This window comes from Notechis scutatus, chromosome Z, assembly GCF_049901735.1.
Source record: "Notechis scutatus isolate UNSWTSFEM ecotype Mainland chromosome Z, rNotScu1.2, whole genome shotgun sequence".
In the NCBI taxonomy this organism is placed as follows: Eukaryota; Metazoa; Chordata; class Lepidosauria; order Squamata; family Elapidae; genus Notechis; species Notechis scutatus.
The window spans coordinates 117259597-117272113 of record NC_142025.1 but is presented as its reverse complement, the minus strand read 5'-3'; the positions used below and the strand labels follow the sequence as shown (position 1 = coordinate 117272113).

The 12517-nt window shown below is 44.5% G+C and overlaps 1 protein-coding gene across 2 annotated transcripts; it reads right to left on the bottom strand.

Moving 5' to 3' along the window:
* Positions 1 to 4077: 4077 nt before the first annotated feature.
* On the bottom strand, positions 4078 to 11967 carry NRL (neural retina leucine zipper). Of its 2 annotated transcripts, none has more exons than XM_026683088.2 (3): positions 11818 to 11967; positions 7691 to 8084; positions 4078 to 5547 (listed from the first exon to the last, which is right to left on the bottom strand). In XM_026683088.2, exons 1-3 carry the CDS (start codon positions 11835 to 11837, stop codon positions 5149 to 5151), a joined length of 813 nt encoding a protein of 270 aa, XP_026538873.1. In that variant the 5' UTR covers positions 11838 to 11967; the 3' UTR covers positions 4078 to 5148. The 2 variants fall into 2 exon arrangements, with proteins under 2 accessions (XP_026538873.1, XP_026538874.1); XM_026683089.2 differs by having other exon boundaries at positions 4078 to 5532.
* Between the last annotated feature and the right edge of the window lie 550 nt (positions 11968 to 12517).

Here is a 12517-nt window from a genome sequence, read left to right as displayed (position 1 = left end):
ACTGCAGTTGTAAGTCAAGGATTGTTTTAAAATCAATTTCTCACATTTCTCACGGCAGGTGAGAAAAATAACTTCAGGTAGATCCGTCAGCCTCTGAGATCCATGTGGGGTTCAGCAAGAAGCTGGGCCCAATTAAAGCAATTTTATTCCAAAGAATAGAGAAGAATAATTTCTTTCAGCCAACTTTGTGCTTTGGTTCCCAGGGGGTTAACCAAAGGGATGATTCATCCGTAGGAACCTTTTGTGATTTTGCAATCCTTATCAGCTCCCTCCCTCTGGACATCTCAGATTATAATAATATTCCATTACACTGATAAAAATAAAATAAAATAAAATATAAAAAAACCCCACAGATCTATCTCTTGTGCCTCGTCCAAGGTCAGGCGTACATTCATGGCAGATGAACTTTGAGCAGGTAGCTGCTCTTAAATCCCATTTAAGTCCTATTTTTCTTACTCTGGATTTCAGCCAGATCAGATTGTTTAGTGCAAAAGGCAAAAGTCTCCGAGATTTTCTGAGCTCCAGGAAGAAATAAACAACATTTTAAGATGCTGGCAAGATCAGCAGGCCTACAAGTTTGACTTTCAATACAGGTAGTCCTGGAGTTACGGCCACAATTGAGTCCAGAGTGGCTAAACAAGGTAGTTGTTAAGTGAATCTTGCTCCATTTTACAACCATTGCCATTGTCATTAAGTGAATCACTTTTAAGGAATTGTTCGGCTGTTAAATCCAGCTTCACTCATTGTTGCAAACGGAGATCAAATGATGCCGGGGGCACTGTAACCCGTCATAAATACATCCTCAGTTTCCAAGCGCCCGAATTTTAATCACGTGATTGTGGGGATGCTGTCACCTTTTTCAGTGCCATTGTAATTTTGAACAGTCACTAAATGAATCGTTGTAATTAAGGTCTCCTCTGGATATTTCCATGAATTTATCCAGGGGTTTTCTTGGTGCCTGCCAAGGAAACAAGTTTGCAATGATTTTCTTCCTAAATTGCCAACCTGGTCCACAAATCATAGGATTTCTGAGTGGTCTCTCATCCAAATAAGAGGGCAGCCCCCACCCCATTTTTTTTTCTTTTTTAATCTGTGAATTTGTTTGGCTGGGGATTCCTGTTCTAATGGATATGGAAATGTACTTTTCAGACCTTGATCAATTGTTCCATTTTCCGGTTTTCACTTGTTGAATTTTAACAAAACATTTGTCTTGCCTGACAATTTAAATCTTCGATCCTTTTCCTGTTGTGCGGTGGGCGGCCAAGTAAATTGTTTATAAAGAAATAAACCACAATAAAAGGCTTCCAGCCCAGACAAAATCTGCCAGCCAAAAACTTTTGACTATAAAAGCAGATTTAAAATGTGCCCATTTCACTCCGTGAAAACCAGCCCAATTGCTTACAACGATACTTTGGGGGGTTTTTTGGTTAGAAAAGGATGTTTTATTATTTAAAAAATCCATACTTAGCGGAATGTCACTCTCTGCTTCTTTCCAGCAAGCTGGCAACGTTCCAAAGTTTCACTTGAGAAAGACTGAAAGAAGGAAAAAGAAAATGTAAAAATACAGATAGTCCTCAACTTACAACCACAGGGGAGCCCCCAAATTTCTGTTGTTGAGTGAGACATTTGTAAAGTGAGTTCTGCCCCATTCTTCAACCTTTCTTGCCAGAATTGTTAAGCGAATTACTGAAATTGTTAAGCTTTACTTAATGGTTATACTTTATTTACTTAACACCGTTGTTAAATCTGGCTTCCCCACTGACTTGTTTTGTCAGGTGGTCACAAAAAGGGACCACGTGACCCCGGGACTGCGACCCTCATAAGTATGTGCCTTGGGGATGCCGCAATGATTGTAAGTGTGAAAAACGGCCGTAAGTTACTTCTTTCAGTGCCTAAATAACTTTGAATGGTCACTAAATGAACTGTTGCAAATCAAGGACCATGTCCAGTGATCGACTTCTAACCATTCGCTTTAGGGACTGTTCAAAGTTGCAATAGCCCTGAAAAAAGTGACTTATGACCGTTTTTCACACTTAGGACCGTTGCAGCATCCCCATGGTTACGTGATCAAAATTCAGACGTTTGGCAACTGACTTGTATTTACGACGGTCGCAGTGTCCCCGGGTCACATGATCTGCAGCCTTCTGACAAGCAGTGTCCATGGGGGAAGCCAGATTCACTTAACAATGGTGTGACCAGCTTAACAACTGCAGTGATTCACTTAACAACAGTGGCAAGAAAGGTCGTAACATGGGGCAGAACTCCCTTTATAAATGTCTCACTTAACAACAGAAATTTTGCACTGAATTACGGTCGTGTTGCTAACTCAACAACTGCAATGATTCACTTAACAACTGTGCCCAAGAAAGGTCATAAAATGTGGGAAAACTCATTTAACCACTGTCTTGCTTAGCAACAGAAATTTTGGGCTCAATTGCGGTCATTAAGTTGAGGACTACCTGTAACCCCACCATTGAATATTTAGTCCTCGTTTAGGGGCCACAGTGGGGGGTCCAAAAACTTGGTTGTTAAGTAAAGAAGTACTAAGTAAAATCACAACTGTGCTTATGATTGTATTTTAGCCTTACTTTGCTTTGTAGACCTGCCAAGATCCTATATAGAGGATTGTAGTGTTTTTTTCCCCATTTCGGTCCAATCGCAAATGGTCGCTAAATGAGGCCGTCACTAAAAGCAAGGACCACGTTGAAAATATCTGTTGTGTAGTAGAATCAGTGGGCAACCATACAGCATGGCCAGTGCCACAACTGTGACAGTTTTGGAGACCGTAGCAGTGGCGGGATTCAAATTTTTTTACTACCAGTTCTGTGGGCGTGGCTTGGTGGGCGTGGCAAAATCCCCATTCCCTCCCCACTCCTGGGGGAAGATTACTGCACAATCCCCATTCCCTCCCCACCCCACTAACCTGCTTTCCAGCTCCGTTCTCCTGTGCAGGGCAACCAAAGAAGACCCAGCCAATCAGCTGGGATTGGGGAGGCGGAGAATAGGTGGGGGCGGGGCCAGTCAGAGGCGGAATTTGCCAGTTGTCCAAACTACTCAAAATTTCCGCTACCGGTTCTCCAGAACTGGTCCAAACCGGCTGAATACCACCTCTGACACAGAGGTTATACAACTGTGAGGGAGGAATGCAAGGAGAGATGTGTGAATATGTCCATTTTGTGATCAGCCTTCCAAGGGCGTTTTTTAAATATGACTTAAATTTTTTAAAAATTAAAGATTAAAAATGTATTTTTTATGGCCGCAGTGTCCTGGGAATCAACCAATCCCCTTTTGCAACCTTCTGACAAGCAGAAGGTTCGCTTAATGACCATATTACTCACTTAACAACAGCCATGGTTTGCTTAACAACCTTGACACAAATGCTTGTAAAATGGGGGGGGGGGTAGCTTTTTTTAAAAAAAAAAAATTAAAAAAAAAGATAAAAAGATTATTTATAAGTTGTGGTCGGTCTTATTTTTTTTTTAAAAAAAATATAACTTAAAATTTTCTTTTGTGATCCTCTTTTGTGACCGTCTAGCAAGCAAAGATAATGGGGGAGCCAGATTCACTTAACAACCGGGTTACTCACTTAGCAACCCCAGTGGTTCACTTAACAACCGTGACACAAAAGTTGCAAAATGGAGTTTTTTTTAAAAAAAATGCCACGATCCCCTTTTGTGACCTTGTGACCAGCAAATGGGGAAGCCAGATTCACTTAACGATGGGGTTACTCGCTTAACAACCACAGTGATTCATTGAACTGTGGCAAGAAAGATTGTAAAATGGGGGCAAACCTTACTTAACTGTCTTGCTTAGCAAGGGGAATTTGGGGCTGCTACGGTTGTAAGTCAAGGACATGTATTCCTCAGGGGGGAAAAAATCAATAGCTGAGAGGTCCCATCATTTTTCTTGCAATTTTTCCACTTTTTGACTTGCGGATTTGCAGATTCCCAAAATAAGTGAGATAATTTCTATATTTCTAATGTGTTTATTGGGGAAAATTTGGTATTTGTTCACCAAGTTTGATCCTAAGATGTTGCTGAAGTGGAGGAAAACCACATGAAGGGCCATTTGTAAAAGTACTCGTTTTTTTATTGACAGGATCTAAAGGGTGACCGTTGTGTCTCCTTTTCCAACACAAACCTCGCAAAGTTGCACTTTTCATACACTTTTGGTTTTTCCCGCAACGCTGGCCAGAACCCCCCACCGAGGTCCAGGACAATGCTGTCCAATCCCAGCATCGCTGTCAGCTCAGCCATCCTCCAGGCAAAGACCACAACTCCCAGAATCCTTAGCTCCTCGCTAGGAATTCTGGGAGTTGCCCTCTCTAAATATGGCTGGAGTGGCTTCAAATATATATTTTTTCCCACACATACAACTCACACATCCAAACGGGAAAATGTAATGCGTGTTGTTGACAGCCCAATGGCTGTTTTTGGGCTTCTGGGCCAACAAATCATTTTGTGCCTGGCTTCACCAATACGGCAGCCATTTTGGGAAAGGGCAAATCCTCTGGCAACTTCCAGGCTTCAACATGGCTCCAAGCTGCTCAGAACATTTGAGAATCCCTGTTTCCGTTTGCAAACTCTCTCCATTTGCAAATTTTGGACCTAAAACTGGGGGCAAAAGCAGGATTCCTAAATTTTCTAAATCTGACTTTTTCGTTCTTTGGCCCAGTTTTGACTCCGGGGAAGAGACTAGAAACACCGTTTTCGGCTTTTATTTATTTCTCTCCTTCTGTTGGAAGCAGAATGATCACCAAGTGCATTTCTTAACACGCCCAGGAGGACCAGCCTTATTTGCACCGTAGACGTCACTATACTGAGGAATCGGTTCACAGGGAACCCTGGGGGAGGGGGTGGGCTGTAGTTCCTCAGGTGGAAGATGTACCACCGGGCACCATCCTAGCAAAACTACAACTCCTTGCCTGCCTGCAATCTCCCAAAGCTATTTCTGCATGTAGAGCTGCCCAGAATGGTCAAGAAACTCTTTCGCACCATCTAGTGGTGGGGGAAAGGGACTACCTGGGAGGGAACTGGGCTCAGCATTCCCCTCTGGTGGATTAAAGAGGAGAAGCAGCTCCTTGGCAAGTTTATTTCCCCACACAGCTCCCAAAGTTTTGATGGAAATGGAAGGAAGTCCAGGGCAGGCTCATAGAAAAAACTGCACCATGGAAGGAGGAGCCTGAGCTAGGGGGGGCTTGGCCCCCTCCCCACAATGCCCCCCGGCCCCCTCGCTCAGCAGCTTCTGACACCGTGCTTTGTAGATGTCTCGTTCGTGGACCAAGCGAGCCACCTCCACCCGCAAGGACTCGAGCTGTTGGGCCAGCTGGGATTTTTCGGCCTCTAGGATGTGGCGTTGCTGGACCCGTTTGAAGCGGCAGGACTGGGCATAGCCGCGGTTCTTGAGGGTGCGCCGTTTCTGCTTCAGCCGCTGCACCTCGTCTTTGCCGAAGCCACGGAGCTGCCGATTGAGATCCCGGACCGACATGGAGACCAGCTGGGCATCGGAGAAGCGGTCGGAAAGCCGGGGGAGCTGGAAATGAGGAAGCTGTATCAGGCAGGCAAAGGGGGGGAACAAACGCCACATTTGGTGAGCGGAGGATGCTAAAGGTTTTGGCGTAAGCGCATGAGAGGATGGGGAAATGGCCGACAGACAATCAACGCTCAGGGAGAGCCCTAAGTGTAACCACCAATTGAGACACTGTCCTCCATTTACAACCGCGACAAAGCCCAACATTTCTGTTGCTAAGGAGAAACGTTTGTTCAGTTAATTTTGCCCTGTTTTATGATCTTTCTTCCCACCGTTGCTAAATGAATCATGGCAGTGTTTTAAGTTAATCACACGATTGTTAAGTGAATCTGGCCTTCCCCACGGACTCTGCTGGTCAGACGGTCGCAAAAAGGGATCACGTGACCCCAGGAACACCGCAACCATCATAAATACGAGTCAATTGCCAAGTAACTGAATTTTGTCCGCGTGACCAAGGGTTGTAAGTGTGAAAAATGGTCCTAAGTCCCCTTTTTCAGGGCCGTTATAACTTCGAATGGTCACTAAACAAATGACTGTAATTCAAAGACTACCCTGTATGTTATCTTGCTTTGAATTCGGGCTTGTAACCAAGCTGAAGAACTGTGTCCCCTAATATCTGGAACATCCGGATGTGGTTGGACTACAACTCCCCACACTCCCAGCCACTGGCTACAGATGGGAGTTGTCGTCCTCCATGTCTAGATGATACCTGGCTGAGGCAATACCTGCTTTCGGCAATGAGCATAGTTCTCCCCAGGGGCACTATGAACCGAATTATTCATTTTTTGTCAGAATAGAGCTGGAAGGGACCCTGGAGGTCTTCCAGTCCAGCCCCTGTTCAACCTGGAGACCCTATAACATTTCAGACAAATGGCTGTCCAGTCTCTTCTTAAAAACCTCCAGTGATGGAGCACCCACAACTTTTTGTGGCAAGCAGTCCCGCTGGTTAATTGTTCTAATTGTCAAGAAGTTTCTGCTTAATTCCAGGTTGCTTCTCTCCTTGATTAGTTTCTATCCGTTGCTTCTCATCCTGCCTTCAGGTGCTTTGGGTAATAAGTTGACCCTCTCTTCTTTTTTGGGGCAACCCCTCAAATATTGGAATACTCCTATCATGTCACCCCAAGTCCTTTTCTCTAGACTGGCCAACCCCAAATTCTGCAACTGTTCTTCATATGTTTTAGTCCCCAGGCCTTTAATCGTCTTAGTCGTTCTTCTTTGTACTTTTAACAAACTCTCAAAAAAATTTTTTTTTAAATATGCAATCCTGGCTCCTGAGTTTGTTTTCATATAAAACCCAGAAAACTGGATTAAGGAAGCAACCTCGATTTGGATGGCCATAAGCAAGCGTGCACCTACTTTTAATGCTGGCTCTCTAGTCTGTTACCTTCCACTCCCAAGAAATTAAGAATATTTTTATTCCCCTTGAAACATCTAATCCCCTCTCAGGTCCGAGAATGCTCATTTCTTACACCACTGTGATTTATGACCCTTCTGCCCTTGTGCAGTCAGGTAAAGGCACTCTGCACATGCTCAAAAGCTATGCCTTCCGGAGGGTGCCTTCAACTGGGGACCCCTTCAATGAGGCAGCCTTTCAATTCAGAAGCTGCTCTAACCTTGGATGCCCTAGGGGGCGTGGCTTCTAGCAAGACTCCTCTCTGCGCATGCTCAGAGACCCTGTTTGCCAAGACTAATTAAACCCACCTTATTCTCCAATACAAACAGTTCCCAAATTACAACAGTTTGTTTAATGACCATTCAAAGTGACACTTCCTGAAAAAAAGTGAGTTATTCCCGTTTTTCACACTTAACGACTGTCGCAAGCGTCCCCAAGGTCACGCGATCCAAACTCGGACGCTTGGCAACCAACTCGTATTTATAACGGTCACCGTGTCTCCCTGGTCACGCAATTCCCCCCTTTTGCGACCTTCTGACCACCAAAGCCAATGGGGGGAAGCCGGATTCATTTAACGACTGTGTTGCTAACAGAACGGCGGCGATTCGCTTAACCGCTGCAGCAAGACAGGTCGTAAAGTGGGACAAAGTTCCACTTAAGTATCTCACCTGAGCAGCAGACATTCCGGGCTCCCAATGGTGGCCATAAATCGAGGACTAGCTGCATTCAATATTTGACATCTTTTTTTGTTTGTTTTGGTAGATTTACCTGTTGTTGCTCTGCGCCGAAGCTCTCCGCTGACCCCAGGAAGCCCTGAAGCTGTGGGGTCATGCTGTTTCGAAGACCCCCTTCAGCCGTGGGCACCCCTAAAATGGCTTCCACAGCTTCATCCAGCCCTGGCATCATCTGCGTCTCTGGGCCAGTGCCAGCGGCTGCCGCCAAGGACTGGTGCAACGTCGCCATCCAATACAGCTCTTCCAAGGAGGATTTGGGGTCAGCCCCCTTGTCGAAGGTGGGCGAGGGGGGCACGGAGCTGCATGGGGTGGAAGTGACGGAGGAGCTGCTCCCTGGCCGGGGCAACTCCTGTTTCACTTCAAACTTCAGCAGGTCGAAATCGTCCAGGTAATCCAGAGCGATGGGGCTGGCAGGTAAGGTGCTCATTCTGCGAGGGAGGGAAAGGAGATAAGGTTGTGGGGGTTGTGTGGATCAGTGGCGTCTGTGTACGTGTCTCACCTGGGTGAGGAGATCTGGATTAATGGATTAACTCTTGGGGCGGGGGGGAAGGAAAATAATATTCTATGCATCCAATATATACATATATATATAGCCTGTTTGCTCAGACGCCAAACAGCATTGTGTACCTCATCCAGCCTCATGGCAAACTTCTGGAGGGTTTTTTTTGGTTGTTTTTTTAAATTTTATATTGTTTGTACATATCAATATGTGAACAGTGTGATAGGATAGGATAGGATAGGATAGGATAGGATAGGATAGGATAGGATAGGATAGGATAGGATAGGATAGAATAGAATAGAATAGAAAATTTGGAATGGAATGGAATAGAATATAGAATAGAATAGAATAGAAAATAAAATAAAATAAAATTTGGAATGGAATAGAAAATGGAATGGAATAGTATATAGAATAGAACAGAATAGAATAGAATAGAAAAGAAAATTTGGGATGGAATAGAAAATGGAATGGAATAGAATATAGAATAGAACATAATAGAATAGAAAAGAAAATTTGGAATAGAATAGAAAATGGAATGGAATAGAATATAGAACAGAACACAGAATATAGAATAGAATAGAAAATAGAATAGAACAGAATATAGAACAGAATATAGAATAGAATAGAATAGAAAATTTGGAATGGAATGGAACAGAATATAATGGAATGGAATACAATATAGAATAGAACAGAACAGAACAGAATAGAATAGAATAGAATAGAATAGAATAGAATAGAATAGAATAGAATAGAATAGAATAGAGCAGAGCAGAATAGGAATAGGAATAGGAATAGAATAGAAATAGAATAGAATAAAAGAGTTGGAAGGGACTTTGGAGGTCTTCTAGTCCAACCCCCTGGCTCAGGCAGGAAACCCTATACCACTTCAGACAAATGGTTATCCAACATCTTTTTAAAAATTTCCAGTGTTCATTCACAACTTCTGGGCATACCTGGATATCATATATTTTAGTACAAATAAACATAATATTATTACTCATAGTCATTACATTTCATTTTAATGGTTTCATATTCTTTAAACATATCTGATACTATCGTCCTTCAATTTCTAAACCTCCCTCTTATTGTTACAAATATCTTGTTATATTAAAACAGGTAGCTTGTTGTTCCCCTATTATATCTATTTCTATTCTACCTTTTATTCATGTCACATTTCTTTTCTGTCTTCCATCTTTAATCTGCTTTGTTATTCATATTCCCCTTATTTAACTTTTCACATCTGTATATAATTAAAGTTTCACCCTTCATTCTTTCATTGTTCAGGGTTTCAATATACAATTCTAATATCAATCACAGTATCACTTAAACATATAGGATAAATATATTCATATTCCTTCCATTCATCCAATCCATGTAATTCTACCATTAAATTATTATGTATATACTTATACTTGTTTATACTTGTATGTTTATATGTTATGTTCATACTTATACTTGTTTTCTCAAACATGCTTGACAAACAAACAAACAAATAAATAATAATAATAATTCTTTGCATCAAATATATATATAGCCTGTTTGCTCAGGACACCGAAAGGGCATTGTGTACCTCATCTGGCAAACTTCTAATGCTATCACCTCTCCATGTATTGTTTTATAGGAAGTTATGATTACGCTTGGCAGGAAATAAAGAGGCAAAAATTAATAATCTTTTGCACCAAATACAGCTAGTCCTCAACTTACAACGTTCATTGAGGGACCGTTCAAAGCCATAATGGCCCTAAAAAAAGGGATTTATGACTATTTCACCCTTAGGTCCGGATTCACTTAACAACCGGGTTCCTAATTTAACCACTGCGGCGATTTCACTTAATAACAGTGATAAGCCACGTCGTAAAAGGGGGCAAAACTCACTCGTCTTGCTTGCTCTTTTTGCGACGTTTTGACAAGCCACGTCAATGGGGAAAGCGGATTCGCTGAACGAGCACGTGACTAACTTATCCGCTGCACCGATTCACTTAACAACGGTGCAGAGAAAAGGTCATAAAAGCAGGAGGGAGGACTCACTTAAGAAGTGTCTCACTTAACCGCAGAAATTTTGGGCTCCATGGTGGTCGTAAGATGAGGATTACCTGTATCCTGTTTGCTCAGGACGGTGAGCATCCTATAGGGTTGGTTTTCCACCCCATCCAGCCCCGCTGGAAATTTCTAGAGCTGCCACCTCTCCCTTCATTTGCTAGAGGGACGACGGTATAATATTTATAATATCGCTTTATAATAAATATTATGTTTCTAATGTAATATTCTTGGGCGGAGGACACCAGGAAACAAATCGTTAAACAGGTTTAAAAAAGTGGCAGCCATGGCTTATCCAGAGGAAGTTTTGTTTATTTTAAATCATTTATTAAATTTTATACGCCACCCAACGCTCTACCCAAATGACCTGGGGGGGGGGGTTTGTGGTGATATGTGGTGACAAACCATAGTTTGAGTCCTGACCAGGATACACAGCAAGGAACCTCCGATCCGTTGCCCTAGTGCAAAATAAAATGCACTTTATTCACGTCTAATTGCTTGGATTAAAGTCCGAGCACCCATAATCCAATTGTCCTCTCTCTGCCGAGCTTCTGCAGACTAGCAATGCCTATCCCAAGTCAGATCAAGCTACTTCTTGCTGGATTATTTTTTTTCCTGAAAAAAGAAAGAAAGAATTTCCTATCCTAGCCAAGCTAGGTTACTAACCAGTGGAACAGCTTGCCACCAGAAGTTACGGGTGCTTCATCAGTGGAGGTTTTTAAGAAGGGGCTGGACAGTCACTTGTCTGAGATGATATAGGTCCTCCTGCTTGAGCAAAGGGGGCTGGACTAGAAGACCTCCAAGGTCCCTTCCAGCTCTATTCTATACTAAATCCTAAATCCCTTGCTGTCTAATTGGCATCCTTGGATTAAATGGGAGGGGGGTGGTGTCTGATAAAGTGAGGGGGGGACCCTTCCTCCACTATCTAATATCCTGAAACAAAGTTTCTCAACTTTGACAATGTAAAACATTGTGGTAGTTAAAGTCCGCCCCCCCTCTCCAAATTGTGAAGTTGAGAAACTTAGTTTAAAGATGAGGATGATATTTTGCCCAAATCAGCCAAATAGACTTTCCCCGCAATCCAACAGGTGCTGGATGCCGCGCATTTGGCTGGCTGCGTGCATCCTCCACACAGAAAGGCGCTCTCTTGCAGATCCAAGCCCGGGGGCGCGGAAAGGATCGCGGAGGGAAAAGAAGAAATGAAAGCGGACGGGGCGGAAAACTCCAGGGAGAGAGGAGAAGCCCTGCATAAGCAAACGCAAGGCGATCCTTTGCAAAAACCATCAGACCCGTGGGGGGGACGGGACGCTGGGGGATCTTTTGCAAAACCCCAGATCTGGGGAAACGCAAGGCGATCCTTGGCAAATCTCCCCCCACCCCCGATCCGGGGGAACGCAGGAGGATCCTTTGCAAAGGGAACCCGGGGAAACGCAACGCGATCCTTTGCAAACCCCAGATCTGGGGGAACTGAAGAGGATCCTTTGCAAACCCCAGACCCGGGAAACGCAAAGCGATCCTTGGCAAACGCAAAGAGATCTTTTGCAAAACCCCAGACCCGGGGAAACGCAAGGCGATCCTTTGCAACCCTCCAGATTTTGTTTTTTGGGAGCGGGGAAAGAGCCCACCTGCTTGCTTGGTCTTCCATGGATCTTGTGTTCCTTGCCAGCGTCCAGTCCGGACCGCCCTGCCCTTATCCTGCCACCCGTTGGAGCCGCTTAGGGGGTGAGGATCCCAAAGAACACAGCGCAGCCCCGGGGGTTCCCTTTAAACTCCGGGAGGCTGACCTCATCCGCATATATTAGCAGCCAGCCAATGGGGAGGGCGAGATTGAGGAGGGGGCGGGGCCAACATTCCCCCCTCCCCTTTTACCAGTTTCCCAGTTCCCAGTTCCTCTTTTGGGGGGGGAGGGGGGAGGGGGGGAGTCACAGGGTTCACCCCAGATTACACCCTTCTACCAGCCTCCAGCCTCCCATGCATGGGACTACAAAGCCCAGCACTCCCAGCCCGCTTTGCACAAGCCCTCCCCCTCCTGAATAGTTCTGTTCTGGCTTGGATGGCACCCAAGGCACGGTGCCAAGGGCGCAGCCTGGAAGCGATGAGGTCATGCCGTTGCCCGGGGTGTTCCTGAGCATGCACAAAGTTGGGTGCGTTGGCTGGCAAAGCTCATCTCCCTCCCACTCACCCTGCCTCCCATTTGCAACCTTGGTAGTCCTCGACTTACAACAGTTCGTTTAGTGCCCGTTTGAAGTAACCACGGGCACCGAGAAAAGGGGACGGGATCATGTTTCACACTTACAACTGTCGCAGCCTCCCCGTGGTCCTGTG

What these genes read in the sequence shown, in the direction of transcription:
- NRL (XM_026683088.2), bottom strand. Translation starts at nt 11,837, where the DNA reads ATGGAAGACCAAGCAAGCAG. An exon ending in ATGGAAGACCAAGCAAGCAG is followed by an intron (nt 8,085 to 11,817) that starts GTGGGCTCTTTC and finishes CCTCCCTCGCAG; the next exon opens with AATGAGCACCTTACCTGCCA. An exon ending in TCGGCGCAGAGCAACAACAG is followed by an intron (nt 5,548 to 7,690) that starts GTAAATCTACCA and finishes TGCCTGATACAG; the next exon opens with CTTCCTCATTTCCAGCTCCC.